Consider the following 24,414-nt stretch of genomic DNA (forward strand, 5'->3'; position numbering starts at 1 on the left):
CATATGACTCCTAGGAAACAAACTCATGTCATCAAGTTTGTTGCCAGGTGACTTTACCCACAAAGTCATCTTGACACACCTCCCTCAACTTAAACGATTCAGCTGATTATACTTATGTTCTGAGACACCCACAGTGGCATTACTTGACCTTGAGCACAAGTAGAGTCCTGAAGACTTTATAGTTTTCACCATACAGAATTTGGCCAGGGTCCTGTAGTGGAGCTGAGTTCTCTTCTAAGTAGGTCAACACTCCCCACACCTGTAGGGATGAGGCTAGACTTTCTTCTTCCTAGCAAAGTACCAACACCTCTCAGAACTTGTTAAAATTACTATGGATAATCCTTTTTTACTTTCTGGATAATCTTGAGTCATTTAAGTGTTACTTCTTATGATCTATTAACGTATGAGTGTCTTATGGATATACTAATCCCCTGACAGTGGTTCATGAGTCACTCAGGTGTGCTGACATCTGAAGAGTGAGTCAAGCTGTGAAGACCAAGTGTTGTCGATACTTCAGCATTCTCCAGCTCTAGCAAAGGTCTCTGCCTTAAGCACTGTGTGCTTCAAGGTCAGCAAGGCCAACTGCCTTTATTTGACAAGGTCAGATTTCTCCTGGTTACTGGCAATCAGTTGCAAGATTTCAGACTGTTCAGACTGACATGCCTCTGCCCGCTCACTTATTTCCACAGTTGGTACCAAGAATTCCTTCAAGAGCTATTAAACTTTGCTGAGTGTGGTGGTGCATGCCTATAATCCTAGCATTCTGGGAGGCAGAGGCAGGTGGATCTCTGTGAGTTCGAGGCCAGCCTAAGCTACAAAGTGAGTCCAAGATAGCCAAGGCTACACAGGGAAACCCTGTCTTGAAAAACAAAAAAATGATCTGCCGAATTTCATAATCTTGAAAACAGATCGCATCTCAACTTCCAGCCTCAGTCATTCTGCATTGCCAAGATCAATCTATTCAATGTGCTTTCTTGTAATGCTCTCTGAAGCCTCACCCCCTTAAAATAACACATGGGTGGTAAGTGTAGAAGTCAGAGGGACAGGACTCTGTTCTCTCCCTCTATCATGTGAATCCCTGAGATGCAACTCAGATCATCAGGCTCTGTGGCACATTACTTGCTGAGCCATCTCACCTGCCTTCATTAAAAACAGGTAAAGGCAATTATAGATGCAGAAGTATCTCTGGAGTAGGATGTAAAGTGTTGTTGGTTATATGCTCAGGAATGAAATAGCTGGGTCGTGATACTTCTATTTTTAGCTATTAAGAAATCTCTAGACTGATTTCCAGAGTGGCTCTCTGGAAATTTTACCCTTAACAGTGTACAAGGGTGCCCATATCTGAAGAGGCATTTGTCATTTCTATCTTGATTTTGGCAGTTCTGAATGAGGTCTGATTCACAATAGTAGGAAATAGCATGAAGATGTCTACCAACTGTTGAATAAGCAGTACTCAGTAGCATAGAAAAATTATGAAATTTGCAGGTAAATGGAACTAGAAAAACAATACAGAATGGTTAATCAGGGAAAGACAAAAGCTTTGTCTCTTACGTGGATACTTTGAATTTGTTTTATGTTTAACCTGGAGTATGGGGAAACAAGGAAACTGGAAATGAGCCACTGTAACTGGATGCCTTAAGGGAGGGGACAGTAAAATCAGAGGGAATACTAAGTGTGGAAAGGTTCAAGCAGAGGGGTTGAGGAATGAGAAAATATGATTGGAAACATGGCTCCATCAAACTGAAGGGGACATAGCCAACATACATGGCTGTATGGAAACCCATGATTTTGTAACCAAATATAAAAGCCCTATTGAAGTGGAGAGTGGAACAGAGGTTACAGGAAAGGGGGGGAGGGTTCTTGAGATTAAGAGAACATAGGGTGATCAGTGTAAGGAGTGTAGAGGTTTGGTTGCTACCAAAACTAAAGATACATAAAGAAGCCTTATGGAAATCAACAAGTTGGTAAGCAAATATATACAAAAGGACTTTGAACAGAATGAGTAGATAATGCTGCTCCTACAAGACATTTAAATGAAAATTTCAGTGCCAAGCATGGGATCCAAGTTACTGGTCTGACAGGCCCCAGAGGAACCTCAAATAAGCTGATTGCCCACTATAGCTAGATACCCAAACTCTATTGCTCAGGACATACAGAAATCAACATTGAAATGGCCAGAACACACTGACACAATGATAGAAAGTAGTGTGCAGGCTGCTGCTCTCACTTGATGTTGGGCTAGGATACTCACTTGCAGGCAGTACGAGGATATTGGTGCAATGATGGACACGAAGGTTTTGAAGGTAACCAAGTGCTTTCTGATTGAAAATGAGGCCTGTGCCATGGAAGGGATTTTATACTTGGTACTAAAAACCTACTTAGATGCTTTTAAGGCCCTAGAGGATAAAATGTTTCACTAAAATGTCACGCTACCTTCTAGATATGCACGCTAATACAGACTATTGTTGCTTTTAACATTGGTCAGCCAAGCTTCTTTTTGCAGTGGGTAGGGGTTAATGCAGATTCCTAATTCACGAAAGACTGAGTGTAACTGAGCACTCAGTTATGCACTGGTCTTCTATAGCAATCCCCCACCATCCAAGGCTGAGGGAACTTCACAGGCTATGCAAAGAAATGTAGGACAGAGTGCTGTGAAATGCCGACTTCTGAATACGGCCACTACACACATCAACTCAAAGCATATGTGATTACCTGCACAAGATCAAGGCAGGCAAACTTCTAAGTGGGACATGGGGTTCTACCCTCCTGGTTGTTGGTAGTTGATGGCAACTGAGGGCCATTCTCCACCAGGGCCATGTTGGCTGTTGTTACTCATGTGCCTCTGTGGATGGCCACAGAACCATGTATGTATGTGCAGCACCAACTGAATTCCGGGTTATTAATAAGTAAAAAAGGGAGGGAGAGAGCGAGAGCACATAGGCGGTGAGGCACCAGGGGGAAGAATGAGTGGATAATCATGACAAATGTATAAAACTTTCAAAGACTAAACAAACAAAAGAAATCCCCAAGTACAGAATAGACAAATGTGCTCACCATTGCCTGGAACTGAATGTATACACCAGTTTTGTATTTGCATGCCTCCAAGCCTGGCCAAATAAATTAAAAAACCAAAAACCCTGTGATTTTTAAACCATTTGTTTGTTATACCTTAAGATTTCAAATGATAAAAAAAGGTCATTTTTACCTAAAAACTATTATTTTGTATGTTAACTCTCTTCTGTGAGGAAAATACCTACTCACCCAAATACCCAGGATATCAAGATCCAAGAACAGGTTTTTCCATTATCATTTCAGAAACAATACCCAGCTAATCACATTTTATATAACTCACTTTACAGTCTTTATTGTCTCAGCAATGAAGCTAAACACTATAAAATACTACTGTTGAAATAAGATGGCCCTCAGCAGACAAAATGGCTCAATGGGTAAAAGGTGCTTGCTACTTGAGACCCACAGGGCAGAGGGACAGAACTCTTCAAGTTGTCTCCAGATTGTCACATGTCCACATGATACCATGACATGTATGTAATCACACATGTAAAAGAACTCTCATCAATTTCTATTCAACACTGCTGTTGAAATTACTCATTTTTTTAAAGTATATGGAACTGAAAGATTAAATGTTGGGTTTTGAACTGCGACTGAAAACAATAGGCCCTTTAAGATTTCAACTTGACAATGAAACTTCATGGAGACTAAAATAAAGACCAGATTTTTTTACTTCAAGAAAGAAAAATAAACCCAACAGCAACAGCTAAAACCCACAGAATAACCAGCCATTTATGTGTTTATCCTTATCCCCACAGGTGGATGTTGTCTCCATTTTGTAGATAAGAATACTGTGTGTGGGAGGTTAGGTAATTGTTAAGGATCATAAGATGTCAGTCAAAATCCAAATGGGGGTAGGCCATCTAGCCAGCCACAGGTCTCCCCAGAATATAAATATGGCCAAAAATGTTCATTACTAAAAGCCTTCAATTATTACAGTGGTTATTATAACCCGCTAGCGTATAAATGAATGACATAGACACCTGACAGAATTCTAAATAAGCCTTATTTCACCTGGGGCTGGGTAGATATTACCCCCTAAGCTACCTTGTTACCTTTCAGCTCCACATCGTCATTTGCTTTAATCATTCCTATCTGGGTTATTTCCCATCCAGTACTCACATAAATACTTGTACATGCTTTCCCTCTGGATTGCTCCTCTCCAAGCCATTCTCAGAGTTCACTCCTCTTGGCCTACGTTGTTCCTGTCTTACCACACTGCAGTAATGTACTGCACAGCAAAAGCCCAACTTACTTTCTTACCCCAAGACTCCAGTGAGATGAATGTTTTAGGGATAAAAAGTACAGCAATCACCATCTGGCTGAAACTTTTATTTCAGATATAAGCATTCTGTGTACTTTAAAATGATTAAAAGTTATTTATGAATTACTGTAATATTTCTTCAAAATAGAACTGTGTAAATATTCATAGACTTCACTGAAGAACCCCTCACCCCAAATAACTGAACTGTATCAAGAGCTTACAAATGTCACAAGGAAGCTGAGCAATGGTGTGCACAGGACATTTGAAAAGGAGACTAATGAAGTATCTCCCCATTACAATTTTCATTCAAAAATTTCCCAAGGTCAACTAAGTTTGCTGTATTTGTTCATGCTTAACCTGAGAGGGAATGTAGGAAGTAAAACAGTTTTAGAAAAAAAACTGATCCTAATCTTAGCATAAGTCATAAAGAGGCTCTTCTGACAGCTGTCAAAGCTATGATGAGCAAAGCACATACACTTTCAATTAGACACTAAGAAAACACCAATACACCATATATTTGAAAACAAAGAAATCTTATGCTTTGGATGTTATATTGAGTATAATTTTGTTTTGTAGAGACAGGGTTTTTGATGTAGACCAGTTTGGCCTTGAACTCCCAAGGATATACCTGCCTCTGCAGTACTGGGGTTAAAGGCATAACCCACCACTGCCTGGCTTCTTTTAAAAGACTTAAGTAAAACTCACACACATGTAATTCCACAGGGATTTTAGGTATGATTAACTCTCTGGACTAACCTTACAATGAGCAGTTAACACAGAGGCTATTAAAAGCAAAGAAAACGTGTTTTCACTAATACCATATACAGTGCTCACTTGTTTCCACATCTCAGATGTCTCCCATTGGCTGACCACAATCAGTGCTGTCCTAAGCATTCAAAATATGACTGCAGGTGACTTTCTATTTCTCTCTAATCTCTATACCAAAACCTCTGTCCCTTATGATATCACTTAAATATTCTGCAAACTCCCCAAAATGACACACACACATTTGCTAAAATACCTGAAATTCATAACACCAATCAGTTCACACATTTATTAAAGCATTTTAACTTACTCAAGCATGGCAGATGAAAATGTATGTGCGTATCTGAAAGACATGTACTGAGTTTATTTTCTAAAAGAAAAAGCAGGCCTGAAGGGTCACATTACTGAACATTTTAAACACAGTGACAGGTTATCGCCTAAACCTCAAGGAGTTCTGATGATGTAAATGGTAATGACTATCTGCTTCTATTAAACAAGCAAGACATCAGTGAGCAGAGACACCACAAGTGGTCACTTCATTTCTTTCTGTTGCTTCCAGTTGCTAGCATAGTTGCAACTCGCATAAATATATTTAATGTATCCATGTAGATGCTCAACATCCTAAAAAAGAGAATTATAGATGTGATTCTAATAATGACAATCTAGTTCTTAGTACAAAAAAAGGAAAAACAATGCTCATTATTCTTAGTGTTATTAAATGGAAATTAAATATACAATGTTTAAAATGTTAGCTGGGAGTCCTAAATTAGATAACGCTCAGTTTTCCTTCTGGTAGAACCAGTTTTTAAATGGGGAACACAATTTTTACAAAGATTACCTAGCATTTGACATCCTGCTATGAGTACCAAACCTGGGTGTCAGACAATGGAATAACCAAAACAAATCAAAGAAACACACCTTTAAAAACTTGCAAGACACAGTCTGGCATTTTCAAATAAAATATACTCACTTTATGTCCTTTAAGAAAGTTGCTACAAAACTACAAGTGTTATACCAAACTATTACATTATTTTATTTTTAGGTCAAGGAAAGCATAACTAAAAATGTGAGAGACACTCCGAAAGTCTAGGCACTATCTAGGAAGAGAAAGAACACTGTATTACTGAATGCTAACTAAAGTTAAGTGTCTGTCTCTAAAATAAACACAAGAAAAAATATTTTTGAAATTGGTTTTCCCTCCTTAAACATTCTAGTTGTTATGTGCATTCCAACAAGAGGTACTGATAACTGATACCTAAATACTATACTCAATTGCATTGCAATCAGTTTTCTAAGCAGAGAGCGCAGATGATACACAAGTAGCAAAATTTGACCCGCTGGAAGTCCCAGTACTGGTCTTGTGTGCCCTTATTTGGAAATATGGTTTTCAAAGATATGATTATAATGTAAGTTAGAATGAGGTCAGACTAGACTATAGTATGTATGATGGCCTTATTACCAGCAGTGATAAGCAGCTGAGAGACAATATTCTCACTCAGAGCCTTCAAAGTCCCCTACCTTGCTGATTTAGTATTCTGGCCTCGGGCACTAAAGAGAATAAATTTTAAGCCACTTATCTTAAGCTACTTTGTTATGGTAGTACCCTGTGAAGCAAACACACATAACAAAGCAGCCATACCCATGTAACACAGTAGTAACAGCAAGGATTACTTACGAATTGATGGGATCATACTTATGAACTCCATACATTGGTGTTACTTCTGCACGCTTGATTACTTTCTGTGTATCATACAGAAGGAACATGCTGAAAAGAACTAATCCACCATACATTGCCACTGAGTACAGAGTGGCACCAGCTACCGAGGTAGGGGGAAGAAACATAGACCCTGAAACAAGAAAAAAAGAAAAAGGAAAAAAAAAAAAAAAAAAGAACATGAGAGCCATTTCCAAGTCAGTTCGATCATTTCAGAATTATTTAATAAACAGACTAGTTAAACTATAAGTCTAGATTTTATGATGTCAAATAAGCAAAAACCAATCAAACTAGCTTATCTTTTAAACAACTTTTAAAAATAAACCTCAATGCTTCAGGGTACCTAAACTTTTCAAAGCACAGCAGCTTACCCAGTGAAGACACAAAAACAAGACCCAGGCCCACTCCCAGGGGTGCTCCCATGTTCAGAAACTTTTCACTGGGTGCACACATGGCCACAGTAGAGAGGCCTCCCACAATTCCAGCGGTGTACCATGCAGCTCTCAGAAGAAGAGGTCCCCCTAAGATTGTCAGAGGAGCCACCACTGCACCCATCACACCTGGGGAGAGAGAATAATCGAGGCCTTATTAAATATCTACTAGATGACCATGAAAAAGAAAATGTCACTGTGATGGTGTACTTTACGCTAAGCAATGTAAGTAAATTTTACATTTGGGCAGTTCTACCGTAGCTTTCAAGTTATACAATCAGTATCTGCGGCTACACATATTCTCTACCGCATCAACACTGGGCCACAGATCAAATGCGAATAGCAGTCTGCATTTTGAGTAATTTTGTGAAAGTCTATGTAGGCCACTATTTCAACCTGAGGCCACTACTAGATTTCACAATTACTAAAGACAGAACTCAGACAAAACCGATACTAGAAGGTCAAACCAACTGCTGCCCCAAAGAAAAAAACTGAAAGAGAAGTGTGTGACAGAACTCAGAAATGTACAGGTTTCCTAGGCAGACACTGGATTTGCCTCACCTAATGAGGAGCACAGTCTCATTTCAGCCTATAGTAAAAAAACCTCGTCAGGATTTACAAAAGCCTTCCTTAAAAATGACAGGGGAGTCGGGCATAGTGGCACATGCCTTTAATCCCAGCTCTTGGAAGGCAGAGGGAGGCAGATCTCTTTTAACCTGGAGGCCAATCTGGTCTACATAGTGAGTTCCAGGACAGCCAGTGCTGCAATAGTGAGACCCTGTCTTAAATAAACAAAACAACAGAGAAATACTTCAGTGGCATGTTATTGACAATCACCAAACATCAATGCAAACCCTCCAACTAGAAGATTCCAGGATACGAAATTATGTCAATAGAGAAATAATGTATGTTGCTTCTTTTTCACGATGCTGGGAAGCAAGCCAGGACTTTGTGTAGCAAGTGTAATAAACACTGAGCTACATGGTCTGCTGCTGTCTTTTGAGAGAGGGTCTCACTACATTTCTGAGGTGGTCTGTAATTTCCCTGATTTAGCCTCATGAATAGGTATGATTACAGGCCTGTTTCATGAGACCTTGCTCTTGTTTTAAATTACTATTGTATAAGCATGTGTGTGGGATGGAGGTTGGGGATCAGGTACACATACTATGCTATGGAGACCAGAGAACAACTCCGTAATGCTAGTTCTGCTCTATCTTTATGTGGGTATGCTGGGTATTGAAGACAGACTGCCACACTTGTGTAGCAAACCTTATCTGCTGAGACACCTTGCTAGCCTCTCAGCTCTTTTCTTATACATAATTTATCTTACCCCATAACCATATTAAGCTATCTTAATATGAACCTTTAATACCAATACCTTTAAAGCAAAAGTCTCGCAATGATGCACCAACAATAAGTGTATTAAACTGTGTTTTCCAACTGGGCACAGTGGCATATGCCTGTAATCCCAGCAGAAGCTGGCAGATCTCTGTGAGCTTAAGGCCAGCCTGGGCTCCTCAGAGAAATCCTGTACCGAAAAACAACACCCCCCCCAAAAAAAAAAAACAAGAAAGAAATTGTGTTTTCCAAAAATGAGGTTCATGAATCATTATTGCCAACTGAAGGGCTACTCAAAGAGGCCAATATTTAGAAGTCAGAGATGTAAAGAAACTGAAGGAGGACGACTGTTGGACAGTATGGCATACATATTAAAACTGTCTCAAAACTGAACAAAATAAAATTAACCAAATAAATAACATGAGAGTGAATAATGTTCAAGACATTTTAATAAACATACCAGAATGCAGCATCCAAGCCAGATGCTTTGGGCCTGGGTTCTCTTCATATGGTATGGAATGTACCAGTAAACCAGCTCCAATCATGGCTGCAAAGGTCACACCAATTGTCTGGAAGACACATTAAGAGAAACAGATCCTTAAAGGAGAAGCCCACAGATTCAAATACAGTTAATCACTTAGAAGAAAAATAAACCGAATCCTGTCTTTCTCCATTACACTTGGGTTTCTACTTCAAATTCATTTCTACATTATTGACTACATTAGCAAGAGTGCCCTCTGCTGCCACAGACATAATTTTCAACCTGACTTAAGAGCCCATGTTTTGCACTTTCCACGTTCTACAGTTTAGTAATACTGAACTGGTAGGATTGAATAAGCGCTCCAAAATTTCATGCTTCTTTAATTGTGCCCACTGTGCCCTGAGAATGCCTGGTGGTGCACATCTTTATTTCCAGCACTTGCAAGGCAGACGGACCTCTGAATTCAAGACCTGCCTGGTCTACACACTAAGTTCTAGGACAGCCAGGTCCAGATAGAGACCTTGTTCAAGAAAACCAAGGCCAGCCTTGCTAAAAACTGAGTTTTAGGACAGTTAAGGTTGATAGAAAGACACTGTCTCAAACAAACAAATGAAACCAAAACTGAGAGAGAAAGCAAACCAAGAAACAAAAAAACATCTTGGCAGGACAGTGAAATGGGTCAAATGCAAACCTGAGCTCCATCTTCAGAATCCACATATAAGTGGGAAGGAGAGAACCAATTCCATAAAGTTGTCCTCTGACCTCCACATTCAAATAGCATGTATGTCTGTGTCTTAAATACACAGACACATTCACATACCTTTCATACTATCTGACCTACCTTTCCTACTTCCTGACTTAATAAGACTAACTTAATAAACTTATTTCAGAAGTTTCTAGTAAGCAGTTTGCCAAACACCTCTCCTGTTCCAAATGCACTTGAGAGATACTAGGTTTCAAACCTGGGAAAATGGCTAAGGTGCCTATTTAACATATCAAAGCAGACCGTGCTGCCAGTCTCCCTGCATCCCTCAGTTACAGGGCCCTCCAGGCTGGCGTACCCTACTCTCTATCCTGAACTCTCTAGCCCAGGGGCCTTGCTCTTCCCTATATAATCCGGACATTTTGATTAACCACCCTCTCATTGTACGTTGGGCGTCCTGGCTGCTGTACCTGGTTCCCTTCTCTTTTCCCCTTCCCCTCTTCCCAGGGTAATGACCACATTGGACTCTCGCAAGTGTCCTAGCCTCTGACTAGAAGCAATCAAGTTTCCTTCCCACAATACCCCCAATTGCCTTCCTATCTATCTCAGCTCCAAAAACACTCCACTCTTTTTATTCTGTACCATCTACCTAGCTCTATCAACTCTATTTTGGAAGCTATTTTTAGTAGCTGAGAATGGCATTTCGCTGCAGTGATTATGGCCTCACATCAAAGTTTCCTTTCCTTTTTATTTTTTTGTTTTTATTTTTCCAGAGAGCTTTTCTGTGTAGTCCTGGCTGTGCTGGAACTCATTTTGTAGACCAGAGTGGCCTCGAACTCAGAGATCCACTGCCTCTGCTTCCTGAGTGCTGGGATTAAAGGCACACAACACCACTGCCTGGGTCCTTGTAGTCTTTGGTATTCTATTTTTATATACATTTTAATCTTACAGACTACTGTTATGTTTATTATGTTGAGATAATTTTAAATTATTTGCCTTGATTCGAACTGACTTTCCTAGTGAAAACTCACCTTCACTTATTCTTTGCCTTCACAAACCCCTGTGCTAGCACAATCAGATCTGATGGCCATCGACTTTAGACTATGTAAGAGTTCAAATGGCTATTATCATAGTGGTTCTCCTCTTGGTGAGCATAGTGCTTAGACTATGCAATGGCCACATGATCATAATGGTTCTCCTCTTTGAATGCAGAACATAGGAAATACCATGGAGTCTAAACTTAGAGTTCTGGGTTCCTCACTTGCAGGAAACAGTTGTGTTAATTTCTACCTCTTTACTTGCCCAGTCTCATACTCATCATAGTTCGTGCTCTAATGTCATTCTGAAACTCAAGAGGCACAGCTGATGTACCCACTTTGTGTCTCTCCCACATTAGTTCTTAACACTCAAACAGAATCACATTTTCTGCCTGCCACCCCAGTCTCTACAGTAGTCACTGTTTAGGTACTTCGCCTCTGCTTAGAAATAAAAGATACCTTTCTAACCATGTCCTCTCAAACACTTGAAATTTCCCTCAAATGGGACCATAAACTGCTTTCACATTAGGCCTTCCTAGCTCTTCACCTCTGCTCAGCTGTTTGGTCAGACTGTGCTGACCTTGTCCTCTTCTAAAACAAAACATGCTACAAAGTCTGCTCCACAGAACTGCCCTTGATGGTCCAACACAGGGTGGTCTTTCACTGACTTTCTATTTCACTTTCAATTTTCTATTTTTTCACTAAACATCCTATACAGTGAACTCTGGATCTCTTCCGCCACAGAGCAGGAGCAGAACCCATAGCTGAAATCACACAATGGTAGCTGGCAAACCAGCAAAAACTTTAAGAAACATTCACTTAATTAACCAAGTGCCTTGTAGTTCAGGAGTAAGCAGCAACAGCACTATATTAACTAATGTCCTGTAACAGTACAGAAAGCTTGGGATTTGAGGACAGGAATGTCACACTGACCTGCAAGGTGGGTTAGAGGTTATTTTTTAGCCAGTGGGTACAAAACAGAAGTTGTTTGCTAGCTGCAGCTAGACAAGGATGCTCCTAAGCTCAGTTTCCAACTCCTTTCATCCTATTAAGACATATATTTAACAATAAGTGATAGAATATTCTTCCATTTAATGTCCTCTCTCTTTCCCATTATCTATTTTAGCAAATCTTTTTTTTTTCTTCCTTGTATCAAGAACTGAACATTCCACACATTCTAGGCAAGTTCTTTACCACTAAAATATATTAATGATCCTACTTCAGGAAATCTTTCATTTTTGCACACACACACACACACACACACACACACACACGAACACACAAAACAACAAAAACAACCGAACACCCAGTACCGCCTTCCCCACAAAACTAGCAAGTATCTAACTTACCACCCAAGAGCCTCTCATCATGAAGTTCATGAGAGCAGGTGTTCTGGCTACTGCCAAGGCAGACAAAGCTGTTAAACCAATACTCCCTGCTAAGTACATGTAAGTAGAATGAATTCTATCCTTCACATATTGAGGCCAAATTCTGTAAAAAACATGACAAGGTTAGCTTATAGAACTATGGGTGTAAATTTTGAAAAATTATTCATTAGATACGAAAGACTCTGGGATAATCACTTTAATGAACTCAATTTTATTTAAGATGGAAATAATTATTATTTTATGTTTTTGGTTTTTCGAGAAAAGGTTTCTCTCTGTAGCCCTGCCTGTCCTGGAACTCACTCTGGAGATCAGGTTGACCTGCTGGGATTAAAGGTGTGCACTACCATGCCTGGCTATGATAGAAACAGGTATGCACATCTTAGAGCTATTGACGATTAAATAGCATAAGCCATACAATTGATACACATAAATTTTTTTTTCTCCTTGTCTGAATACATAAACTTGATAAAAGATGCTTATTTAGGCTTGAATAAATCTATGACAAATGAATAGAAAAAACTTTATACATTCATGAATATTCACAAATAAGAACCAGACAAGGCATTCTAAAAGTAACTAGAGACTAATGGGAAGAAAACGGGAACCTTACTTGAAGAAAGGATTTTGGTTGTTTAGGGACACTTTACTTACACAGCCTTTTCGATAGCTCCAATCTCATTAGACATTCCCAAGCCATAGTAGCACAGCGCTCCAAGACCAACAGCTGCTCCTCCAGCAACAAACCACCTTCCCATCTGATCAACTGCAAACACAGCACCAAACACAGGCAAAGATCAACATATTCAAGCTAAAGTAAAGTGTGCAGGTAATGATTCAAAATGCTCAGGAGGGGAATTAAATCATAACTATTTCTTCACAGTAGTCACATGGGGGATACAGATACTTCTCAACATTAGGAGACCAGAAAGAAATGTACTCCAGAATCAAACGTACAGGTACCACAAGTATCACTACAAAGAATAGCGGAACATTTTAGTGCAGAGGTCCACACAACTGTTAAAGCACTTGGGAGACTGAGGCCAAAGATCATGAATCTGAGACAGGCAGCTGGGTCTTTATAGCAAGAACATGTCTTAGATAAAATAAATATTTAAAAAAATAAAGGAAAACTGAGAGAGAAATGGTCATCAGTCACTGGATACCATGCCTTGTGTACTAGCCCAGGTGAAGCTTTATGTGACTCTAGAAAAACAAAGAAAAATGCTATTCATGTTTATGTAGTCAACAAAGGGACAGATGCTCTTGCTTTAGAAGGCTGAAAATTTATCAACTCTGAGGCAGGTGTTCATAAAGAACATCTTTGACTTAAATTTGCTCACTAGAGGGGCTGGAGAGGTGGCTTGGTAGTTAAGAACACTCGGCTCTTCCTGAGGTTCTGCAGTCAAGTCCAAACAACCACATGGTGGTTCACAACCATCTACACTGAGATAGGATGCCTTCTTCTAGCATGCAGGCATGCATGGAGATAGAGCACTCATATATATAAAATCTTAAAAAAAAATTAAAAAATGTTATAAAAAAAAAGCATGATTTCTTCTGTGGCCAGGCCTCTAATCAAAAAGAAATGCCAGGTGGGCGGTGATGGCACATGAGTTTAATCCTCTGCACTCAGGGAGGCAGAGGCAGGCAGATCTCTGTGAGTTCAAGGCCAGCCTGGCCTACAGAGGGAGTTCCAGGACAGCCAAGGCTACACACAAAATCCGTCTTTAAAAAAAAAAATGAAGAGAGAGAAAGGAAGGGAAACAAGGAGTGAGGGAGGGAGGGAGGGAGGGAAAGAGGGAGAGAGAGAGAGGAAGAGAGGGAGGGAGAGAGAGAGAGGAATGTCCTGCAAGATACTGATTAGGGATCGCCTCAGCTACAATAGTGACATCTCTAAGACTATTAAGTAGCAGTGCTGTTGTTTAAATAGTTTAGGGAAGATTAACAATCTGGTTTTACAATCTTCAAAGTTAGTATACAAAGTACGAATAAAAATGACTTCTTTAAGGACTGAACTATGGCTCTGTGGTTAAGGGTCCTTTGTTACTCTTTCAGAAGACCCGAGTTCAGTTCCCAGCACTCACTTCAGGTGGCACATAATAACCTATAACTTGAGTCCAGGGGATCAGATGTCTTCTTCTGGCATCTGCACCTGGCAGATACTCAAACAAACAACGTACATGAATGAGTAGCAACTTAAAAAAAGACAGTGCTCATGGATTCTTCTTGGATGGTTAAGCTTTTACTAACATGTTTTAGTAACTTATTTTTAATTTGAGACATTCACAAACAAATGCTTCAATGAAGATTCTAAATAACTTAAACTTCCTGAATAGGCTCTACCACTTTAGAAAATAGTATGAGAATAATTTGGTTTCCTAAAAACAATAAACGCTACTATAATTAGGAGCCATATACTCCAATGCAGAGCATCAATCTTTTTTGGGTTATCAGGTCCCTGAGGATATAAGTGTGACCTTTCTTGGAGAAAATACACATATACATGTTTTAATATATTTTCAGGCAGTTGTTCAAGTTGTTCATGGACTTCTTAGACATACCTACAGGCTTCACATTAAATACTGAATATCTACCTACTTTTAAAGATTTTTTCCATTGATGGTTCCAAAGCTGCATCTTTCAGTTCTTGGCCAGTTTTCCCACGGTAGGTCCTAATTCTTGTCTTGGTAGCATATTCCTGACATTAAAAAAAAAAAAAAAGACACATAACATACAGACCAACAGAATGTCAATAAAAGAGGAGCTTTTAACTCTAACGCAGTATCAGTACAAAAGCTACCTAAAATATTACATGGAAGTAAGCTGTAGGACCTTTCATTTGTGATAAGGAGGGACCGGAATGATGTAAATCAACAGGGAGAAGGCTCACTGGAACCCTTACTGTTGCTTTAGTAAATCACTGTTATGGTAAGTCACTAAAGAGTAAGCTACTAAACTCAGAGAATGACACCAACCAACTAAAAACAAACAAACCCTAAAACAAAGAACCTGGATGGGGCAGAATGCCATATTGAAAAAGCATTCATTACCCTGCTGGGTGTTAAGAGCCATTGGGTCTTCGTGATGGAATTCTTCACAAGTGGAGGGGCCTTGGTGATGAAAGTGGGCTGGAGAACCCTGGAAGGTAGTGTCCGGAGACACACAAACCTTGCGGCCAGCATGGTAGGTGATATACCGGTTTACTAAGCAGATCTGAAATGCTAGGTAGAAAGGTAGAGGGAAAAAAAAATTAATTAAGAAGGGAACAGAGAAGCCAAACAAGTTTCAGTAGGAAAAAGAAAAAAAAAAAAAAATCAGAACAGCGACCTCATTAAATTTTTAATGTTGAATCCTCCCCTTGTCCCTCCTCCTAACTCATGAAATCTTGTTTGGGATGGGTCACCCAATGATATAAATTACAGTTTGGCCACATATATGTAATAGAGAATGAATGTTATTCTGTTAACACAATTATGTTTAGACAAATTTTACAATCATAGCTTTGCCTGAGCTTTATACCATCATTCAGTGAGTAAAAGAATCTGTGTAACGTTTCGGCACAGGAAAAACATCATCCAAAGAAAAGACGAATAACCTTTTGAGGCCACTGTACAAGACTAAAAGATAAAAGACATCAACAAAAGCCAGCCATGTAAATGTCTACTAAATAAGTCGAATATTAACTTCCCTTTAAGATATGACAGACACATTCAAATGAATTTATTCCATTACTATACATTCGATCAGAATAAACGTAATTGCCCAGCCAGGTTTCCCTACTCATTCCGTTGTCCTCAACCACACCTACTTCCACAACATTCTAAAATTGAATTGTCTTCTCAGCTCCACGCTAGATAAATGGTTACGTGAACGTCTTTCTGTAATACTACAAGCACATTTCTGGCCAAAGAGTTGGGATGAATCTCAGGCAAGTGACTATCCTTCCGCGTCTCTTTCCTTACTTGTGAACACAAGAAAATGGGACCAAAACAGTGTTCTGATGGCAATGCTGTGGAACTTTGAAAACCGCCCAAGATTTCTTTTAAAGAATGTAAGGAGAAAGAAGTTTTAACCAACACCTCCACAGTTGAGAACCTCTTTAAAAAGCCCGAGGATCATTCCGTAGCAACTATGGCGTGCACACAACTAACTCTAGGAACCTGACCTTGGGGAAATCACCGCGAGCCCTTCTGCTACTTTCATGCTATTACATCATCTCAACCCGTCGCACCGGCTTCCTGCCCGGGACAGAGACCTAAGTGTCCTTCGGTCGTGCGGGACCTGGACCCCTGAAACGTGCTCCTGTGGGCCAGGTCTGCGCGAACTACCTTCGCCCCGTCCTCGAGCACGGCCGTCAGGGTGCCGGGTCCTTTCCTCTCCCCGCTAGGCCGCAGCCTCCGCGTGGCCGCGCCACCCCACCGCACCCTCACCCCGTCCGCCGGGGCGGCCGCGCAGGTCTCCGGGGAGCTGACTCAGCATCTCCCCGCCCGGGGTGAGCCCGGCCTTCCTTCTCGCCCGCGGCGGCCGGCCAGACCCCGCGCCGTGACGACGCCCGCCGTGACGACGCCCGCCGTGAGGACGGCGATCCCGGGTTCCGCGGGGCAGTACCTCAGCTCCGGCCACCTCCACCGCGGGGCTCCCTTCCGGGCCAGCCGAACTGCGAGCGCACGACCTCCCTCTGCCCGCTCCTCCGCAACCCCGCGGCTCTCTGCGTCACGCAATATCCGGACAAAAGGTAAACAGTACCAACAGCCAATCAGAGCGGGCCTCTGACGGAAGAGCCGGCGCAGGGCGGGAGGCGGGCCTTGGGTCGGAGACTGGACCAATGGAGGTTTGTGGTCGGGAAACGTCACAGTCAGCCTCCATTTTGGATGTGGGCTGCGAAGCCGCCCCCGGCATTTTAGCTCCAGGCAGCGGAATTCTGCCTGCAGATCCCAGGAGAACGGAATTGGGATGGAGCGGCTTGGTGTCGCAGACCTTAAATCCCAGCCCTTAGGAGGCAGAGGCAGGTCCGAGGCTACCCTAGAGTTACTTTCGTTATTGGATTTAGGTTTAACAATAAATTTTCACGTTTAAGTTGGATTTTAATTCTATTTAAGAGTCATCATAAAACACGTTTCACGCTAAGAGTAGTTAGCTCGGGTTAGTTGGATAGTCGCGATGGCCGGCACTAAGAGGTATAACTTGGTCAAACTTTTCGTTAACTGCTTATTTTGTGTCACTGTTGCCTTCATTGGGGCTGTGGCTAGGCAGAGTGTCTTGAGTTAAGTGATAAGTACATACTTATTATTTTCCTTTTACATTACGTAAATTTTAAAGGATTTGAGACCGGCTTAGTGAGTTTTGCATGTGTTCATTTACCACGAGTTAATTATAAAGCCGAGATCAAACCTTTGGTATCTACGGGATGAAAAGTTCTGTGTAAACTTTTTCAGTACTTTTGCTGTTAAGCCAAATGAACTACATGTAAATGTATTAATACAAAATTTTTATGACTGATAATTTTTTATATGTACTGAAAACTGTCTTAAATTTGCGAATTTTTATAAGGTAGATAGTTAAGAAGATGATGCCAATGGTCTACACAGTTTCAGTGCTGCCAGAGTTAAAAAGTGAGACCTTGGAGGAGTGGGGTGAAGTGTCACAATTGAAAACCACACCTTTCTGATTGTTGTAAAAAAAAATTCTTGTCAAATGTGGCAATTTTTGATCAGAACCAGCCTGTTTCTTGAGTCTGCTGTTGATGGTTGGTGAAATCTCGAGGGTTTCATTTCTGAATTTTTTTTTTTTTTGGTTGTTTTGTGATGTTTTAAATTTTGTTTGTTTTCAAGCTTCGGGCTATACTTGAGTAACAGAAGGAGAATGCTTACAAACCACTCTTTCTCTACCATGGGTTTTTGTGAAGGCTGCTGAGATGCTGCAATGGGGAGGTAATTGATTACCGTAAGAGCTTCTTTTATGTTCTTTCTTTACTCCTTTCTCTCTCTCTTTCTTTGTTTCTTTTCGTTGTTTCTTTGTTTCTTTCTTTTTTCTTTCTCTCTCTCTTTCCCTTCCTTCCTTTTTCTTTCTCTCTTTCCCTTCCTTCCTTCCTTTCTTCCTTCCTTCCTTGCTTCCTTCCTTCCTTCCTTCCTTCCTTCCTGCCTGCCTGCCTGCCTGCCTGCCTGCCTGCCTGCCTTTCTTTCTTTCTGTTTATATTTTTTATATTTATATTTTGAGCCATTTATATATTTATATAATATATATATATATTTATAATATATATTTATATTTTAACTTGTGAGTCATTCCTCCAGCCCAAGAGCTATTTCTTGATATACATGAAGGAGTCTTCCGCACCACCATCACCACCAGCTATTGACGGAATCAAAACAAGAACACTTTCAGTGTTGCAGGAAGGACCATCTAAACAATGTGAAAGTAGTTCAGCAAGGCAATTCGTTTTTGTAAAAGTGTGCCACAACCTTCACCAGGATAGGGAGCATACCATACCTGTCCTTCCAGGACAGGAAGTTTTTTATTCTAATATCACAGAGGACTGTGTCTTTTCCCCATAGACTGGTGTCCCATCTCACAGTCTTTCACAATTGGCTAGTTTTAAATGAATTTGTGCAAAGGAATGAAGGAATATGGGAAGGTAGCCTTTTAACTCACACAAACTCTAGAATACTGTGGTCTTTGCATAAACAAAAGTTTTATCCAATAGTGTTGTGGCATAGTATTAAAACAGTTGCATAAAAGTCTTACAAGGAATGTGGGTGGGAACATGATAAAAAGATTTGCACAAAAGTCTTACAAGAAGAACAGATAAAAAGATTTGAATTCTTTGTCAAACAACTTTTACACTGTTTGGCAGAAAAGACTGACTAATAGTTCTTATACTATCTGTATTTCCTGTTAAATATTTGCTGGATGTTCATTTTGAACCAAACACTGTAATAGGGATGATTAGTAACGGAAACATGTGATACTCTTGCCTTTTTAGGCATTCACTTTCTGGTGGAGAAAGAAAACACGCAAGCATAATGTTAGATGCTAACAAGTACTGAGAAGAAAGGTAAAGCCCTAGAGCTCTGCTACTTTAAATAGAATAATTAACAACATGTAAAATTTATGAACCTTTATCGTCTTCTAAGGAATTGTTTATTGTGATTTATGATCATACTGAAAGGGTTAGGCTAACTTTGTAACCTATATGTCCTCTAAAGCCTATAGTTTTGAGTTTTAGGTCCAGGTTAAGCTAAAGCCTCTTAGTACCTTTCCAGAGAGTGAAGGAATATGACCCTATCTGTGAGGACAGATATAAAAAAAGGGGCAAGCAAGCAATGACCTTCACTCAGCAAAAGAATGACCAGACCCTTGTCCTTGAGATAGCGTTTCTTAGCAACAAACCTATACTTCTTCTGAGTAGCTTTTGACCTCCAGCCAAGATCCCGCAGCCCTAATCTTCAAGGATGAGCTAACCACCCCCACCTTAAAGTGCAGCTGCATCCACACTTGGCAGGACTGGCCAAGCTTGAGCACCTAAGACTAACCAATTATCTTACTTTATAGCTTCCTCATCCAATCCTAAATTGCCAAAACTAAAACTTCAAATTTCCCACAATTTTTCTTTTAAAAACCTAAAGGCCTTTGTCTCCCGGTGCCACTCTTTGCTGACCAGCAAGGGTGACCCCGTTGTACAATGGTTAATAAACCTCTTGCTTTTGCAACGAGTCTTGGTCTGGGGGAGTTTCTGGGAAGGGCGCGATTGAACTCCTGAGCTGTGAGACCCCAGGTCTTACAGTACAACCAGGTAAATCTTCACAGACATAATGATTTGCGTGTTATATGGGTAATGAAACAGTTTGACATCAGAGCTCTTACCTCTTTACTGCAAATGACAGGAAAACTTTAGAGAAACCGACACTGAAGAGATTGACTATATAGAACATAGATGGAAGATGGACAATTTAATCTTCAGATCATCACCTAATTTGTATGTCATGAAATTATATTTTTGGAAGGTTAGTTTTCCCTATTTTACTCCTTACATCTATTGGGGAATATCTATCCCGTCTTTTCTCCAGCTCCTGAGTAAAGAACACAGACACTATATTTTATTATTATGCTGTAGGCGCTATGCTGGGCAGGTTCTATGTTGTTACAAAAAAAGAAAATACCAGTCATTTTATTTTACCAATAAACACTTACGAACCAGATGCTGAGGTGAAAACCTGCTAGCGCAGGCAGAGAAAGCACCCAGCTGCCCGTCCTACTGAGCTGACCCCCAGGAAGGAAAAAGCTGCTTCTACTTAGGTCACATCTCAGAAGGAAAAAGCCTTTCCTCTTTCTCCATGATGTTTTAAATACCCTTCAACGCAAGGTCCCTCCTTCCTACTTGCTCCCTGTTTTTTGGTTTCTTGCTCTGCCTTTTGGCCTAGGGTTAACTTTATTTAATCAGATTAACAGAAAACTCTTGGATTGAAGGTGAGCCATACCCTAATCACCTGTTTACAATAAATTGAAAGTTCTAGGATCAAACACTGAGCCATATCACAATTAGAAACAGGTTTTTATCGCTCACAATCTCTGGGTTTACAATGGGATCAAATATACTGCAACAGTTTTAAAATATTCTAATCCTACTACCTTTAAATCCCACATAAAAGCCCATCGCTTGCCAATCTGATGACTCCTGGCAGCTTCTACTCCCATCAGTCTGTCCTCAGGGCATACTTCTCTAGGCCATGTGCTTTTAGTCCATCCTGTCTAATATTGAGTTTCTTCCTCCTCTCTCTTCCTCCTTCTTCTTTGTCCCTCCCGCTGCCTTTGTGGTCCCTCTCCAACTCCAAGGCCTGGAACTTCAGCTCTGCCTACTTCTCTTCTGCCCAGTTACAGGCTGTAAGCAACTTTAACTAGTCAGAGTATATTTGCCACCAAAATTTATACAACATCACTTGGTGTGTGTGATAATGTGCTTGTGTGTGGTGCAGAAAGATCTTAGGGGCCAGTATTTAAGATTTGAATACATAGTAGCAACAGATCAACCCCAACAATTCCCCCTTTTTGTCCAAAAGAAAATGTTCTTTCTCTTACAGTAATAAACTTTGTATAGTAAGAACAAATGTAAGACAGTTTTGAAAACTATCATAATAATTACATTCACAGTGTCCAGTCCATTTGTGTTTGGCAGCTTAGGAGAAAGAACTTTTACTATCTCTCCTGTCTTAGTGAGTTCTGAGTATTGTAGCCAAATCATTTTTGTTACAGTTAGTACTTAATAACCTAAAAGTTCTACCTAGACCTAAAAAGATATTTTTAAAACACTTTTTTAAGTTTTAAACAATTTAATCTTACTTGTGAGACTAATCTGTTTAGTCTTCAACTCCATCAGAGACCTTAGAAGGAATAAATATTGTCTGAGTTTTTAGGAAGTACAGATCAAGCAGCTTCCAAAACAACAGCAAAATGACAGATGCATTTTGCTACCCGGACAGTCACCAAAGTTTTTCAGCAACTGTTGGAGCATCATCTTTAGCCTTCAGTATTTAGCATTGAGTACATAGCAGCACCAACAAATTTGAGTAGTTTATGATAGGCTGGAGGTTTGGGGACAAAGGCAAGATGGCCTGGACCAAGATGCTCTGGCCTTACTCTTCTGACCAGGAGACTGTGCTTGCAAAAGCCTGAACAAAATGATGGGCAAAGATATCTCCCAAGTTCCAGATTCCAAAGTGACTACTGGATCTAAGACCCACCTTCAGGGCCCTGAACTCACCAAATAAAGCTATAACCCTAGTACCTCACTGACATGTCACAATTCTTCCCTTCCCACTCCCCTTTAAGAAGCCCCTACCCCAGCCCAGCCTTGAGACCTCACTGACCTCCTCCTGTGAGTTCAGCGAGCCCGCCCAAGAACTACACCAACAAACCTACCTTTTTACTAGAAATTTGACTCAGATTTATTATGTCAGCCGCAAAGCCATTCAGCTCAGAAACAGGATCTGTTTAGCTCCTTCAATCTTTTCCCTAAACCTTTGTTACCAGCAGAGAAGGGATTATAGCAGTTTCCAAAATAATCACTATCTAAAAGTCAATGACTCAATATTCCTATTAATTAAACCTTATTCTTTGTCTAGAAAGTTTTTAAATCCCTATTTTTCCTTTTCATATTTGGGGCTTGTAATATTAGATATTTTGAAACAGGGAACGACTGCTTACATTGTGAGGAAGATATGCTCTCTTCTGTGGGTGGGGAGAGGTTTAGGGGTTACACCACCACCACCATCAACAACAACAACCAAAAAAAGAAAAAGAAAAAGACAGAAAAGTAATTGTAATGATGCAAACAAAAAATGATGCAGGCTAGAATTCAGGTAGTAGAGGGACAGAGAGGTAATGACAGATGCATTGCTAATCACTGATTGGATATACCGGGTAATCTAATATGCATGGGGGAGTTACTATGAGTAATCACTTTGTTCTGATGTGGTGAATTTGTGTGGATGATTGTATTGTTAATTTGGAGAAAGAACACAGAGAAAGGTACAGATGGCGGGGAAGTACATAAGTTCAAAATGAGTTCTCTACTTCTAAAATGTTAGTGCTAGGGCAAGTGAAAAAACCTGAATTATGAATTCCAATGCTCAATATACAACATAGTTTTTATTACAGGCTACTACTTGGCTCTTTATTGTGGAAAAAACCCCATTTGTGTATACCACATATTCATTAACCATTCATCTGTGGACAGACAAGTAAGCTGATTCCATAATTATTGTGAATAGTGCTGCGGAAAACATAGTGGTACTAGTATCTTTCTTGAATCCATTCTGACTGGGATCCTAGACCCCTTAGTGGTTGGATAGACACAGCAGAAGACTGTGAACACTTAGCTGCATCCTTATCCCTTTGAAATGCTAATCAGTTGTGTTTTTAGAGAACTGGAAAAACACTAGGTTCTTGGGCTTAATTTAAGGTTGGTGACTTTTCCACTAGAGCTGTTCCAAGTTGTAATCTAAGAGAAACCCCAAAGTAAGGATAAATGAGCTTTAATGAGGAGGATCCATATACCTTACAAGAAGGGGCAAGGTGGGTGCACTGAGAAAAGAATAAAGAATTGGTGGCTCGAGTCCTTGTCCGTTGTGGCTTTTGATGAGGTGAGCATAGAAACTGCATTCTGCTCATTATGGACTTGGCTGTGAAACTTGTGCTTCTCTTCTTCCCAGGCCAACTGAGGAAGAAATAAATGCCACATCCTATTACTGTTGGCTTTAGCTTTGTATGGAGTTGGTTGGCCCCTCCAGGGCAAGGATGGATGAGCTTTCTTTCTTTCCTTCTCTCTCTCTCTCTCTCTCTCTCTCTCTCTCTCTCTCTCTCTCTCTCTTTTTGAGACAGGACCTCATGTGGCTGAGGATGACTTTGAACTCCTGATCTTCTTTCAGCTCTCCTGTGCAGAGATTATAGGTATCCATCACCACACCCAGTCTGTTTGCTCCTGTGGATGAAACCTGGAGCTTCCCTACAGGCTAGGCAAGCAGTCTATCAATGTAGTTCATAGCACAGGATGGCTGTCATTGTTTATTTTAAATTTTTTATGTATATGAGGGCTTTGCCTTCATGTATGTATGTGCACTTGGTGCATACATGGTGTTTATGGAGGCCAGAACAGCATAGGGTCTGCTGGTACTAGAGTTACAGCTGTTTGGATAAAATGAGGAAATGACTGCTCCAAGGTTGGGGGGTGTGGTTATTGTAGATATGAGGGAGAGTATAGGCAGAGGCAACTGGAAATATCCAGAGCAGGGAAAGAAAGTAGTACACTGAACATGGCTAGCAAATAACTGGGCCATGAGAGGAGAGAGCAAGGGAGAGGAAGAGAGGAAGAGAGTGTGTGCAGGCCAGGGAGAACAGGAGAGCACATGAGGGAAATGGTGGGGTTATGTGGGAATGAGAAGCTGGGGGAGGGAAGCCCATTAGTTAGGAAAGTTTAGGTTTGAGGGTTGGGTAAGAAGAGGCACAGGTAGTTGTGATGTTGGACACCTGGAGGCCACATGTGCTTTGGTATGCTAATATATACAACAGACAGCTATTGGTCCCTTCAAACAGTGTGAAGGAAATACCTCCTTTGGTAGAGGGGAGAGTGCCAGAAATTGGGGGAGTAGAATTTCCTTGGGATCTGACAGGGTCCTGGTGTCCTTCTAAGTGGAAACGTCTGAGAGTTTTCTCCTGTTCAGGAAACAATA

The 24,414-nt window shown here is 40.6% G+C and overlaps 1 protein-coding gene and 1 long non-coding RNA gene across 3 annotated transcripts in view; one reads left to right on the plus strand and one right to left on the minus strand.

Moving 5' to 3' along the window:
- Positions 1-4,386: 4,386 nt before the first annotated feature.
- Positions 4,387-16,941, minus strand: Ghitm (growth hormone inducible transmembrane protein). 2 transcript variants are annotated; one of them, XM_021645190.2, is made up of 9 exons: positions 16,799-16,941; positions 15,241-15,411; positions 14,789-14,888; positions 12,842-12,953; positions 12,152-12,293; positions 9,042-9,150; positions 7,184-7,372; positions 6,774-6,945; positions 4,387-5,719 (listed from the first exon to the last, which is right to left on the minus strand). In XM_021645190.2, the coding sequence occupies exons 2-9, from the start codon at positions 15,370-15,372 to the stop codon at positions 5,635-5,637; spliced, it is 1,041 nt and encodes a 346-aa protein (XP_021500865.1). In that variant the 5' UTR covers positions 15,373-15,411; positions 16,799-16,941; the 3' UTR covers positions 4,387-5,634. The 2 variants fall into 2 exon arrangements, with proteins under 2 accessions (XP_021500865.1, XP_021500874.1); XM_021645199.2 differs by lacking the exon at positions 16,799-16,941 and adding an exon at positions 16,621-16,767.
- Positions 16,942-17,129: 188 nt separating this feature from the next.
- LOC132656417 (uncharacterized) overlaps positions 17,130-24,414 on the plus strand; it is a 72,552-nt gene continuing 65,267 nt past the window's right edge. The window contains exons 1-2 of the long non-coding RNA XR_009594163.1: positions 17,130-17,367; positions 18,022-18,120. This is a non-coding gene — a long non-coding RNA (uncharacterized LOC132656417). The remainder of the gene's footprint in view (positions 17,368-18,021; positions 18,121-24,414) is intronic.

This window comes from Meriones unguiculatus, chromosome 9 (assembly GCF_030254825.1).
Source record: "Meriones unguiculatus strain TT.TT164.6M chromosome 9, Bangor_MerUng_6.1, whole genome shotgun sequence".
Lineage (NCBI taxonomy): Eukaryota > Metazoa > Chordata > Mammalia > Rodentia > Muridae > Meriones > Meriones unguiculatus.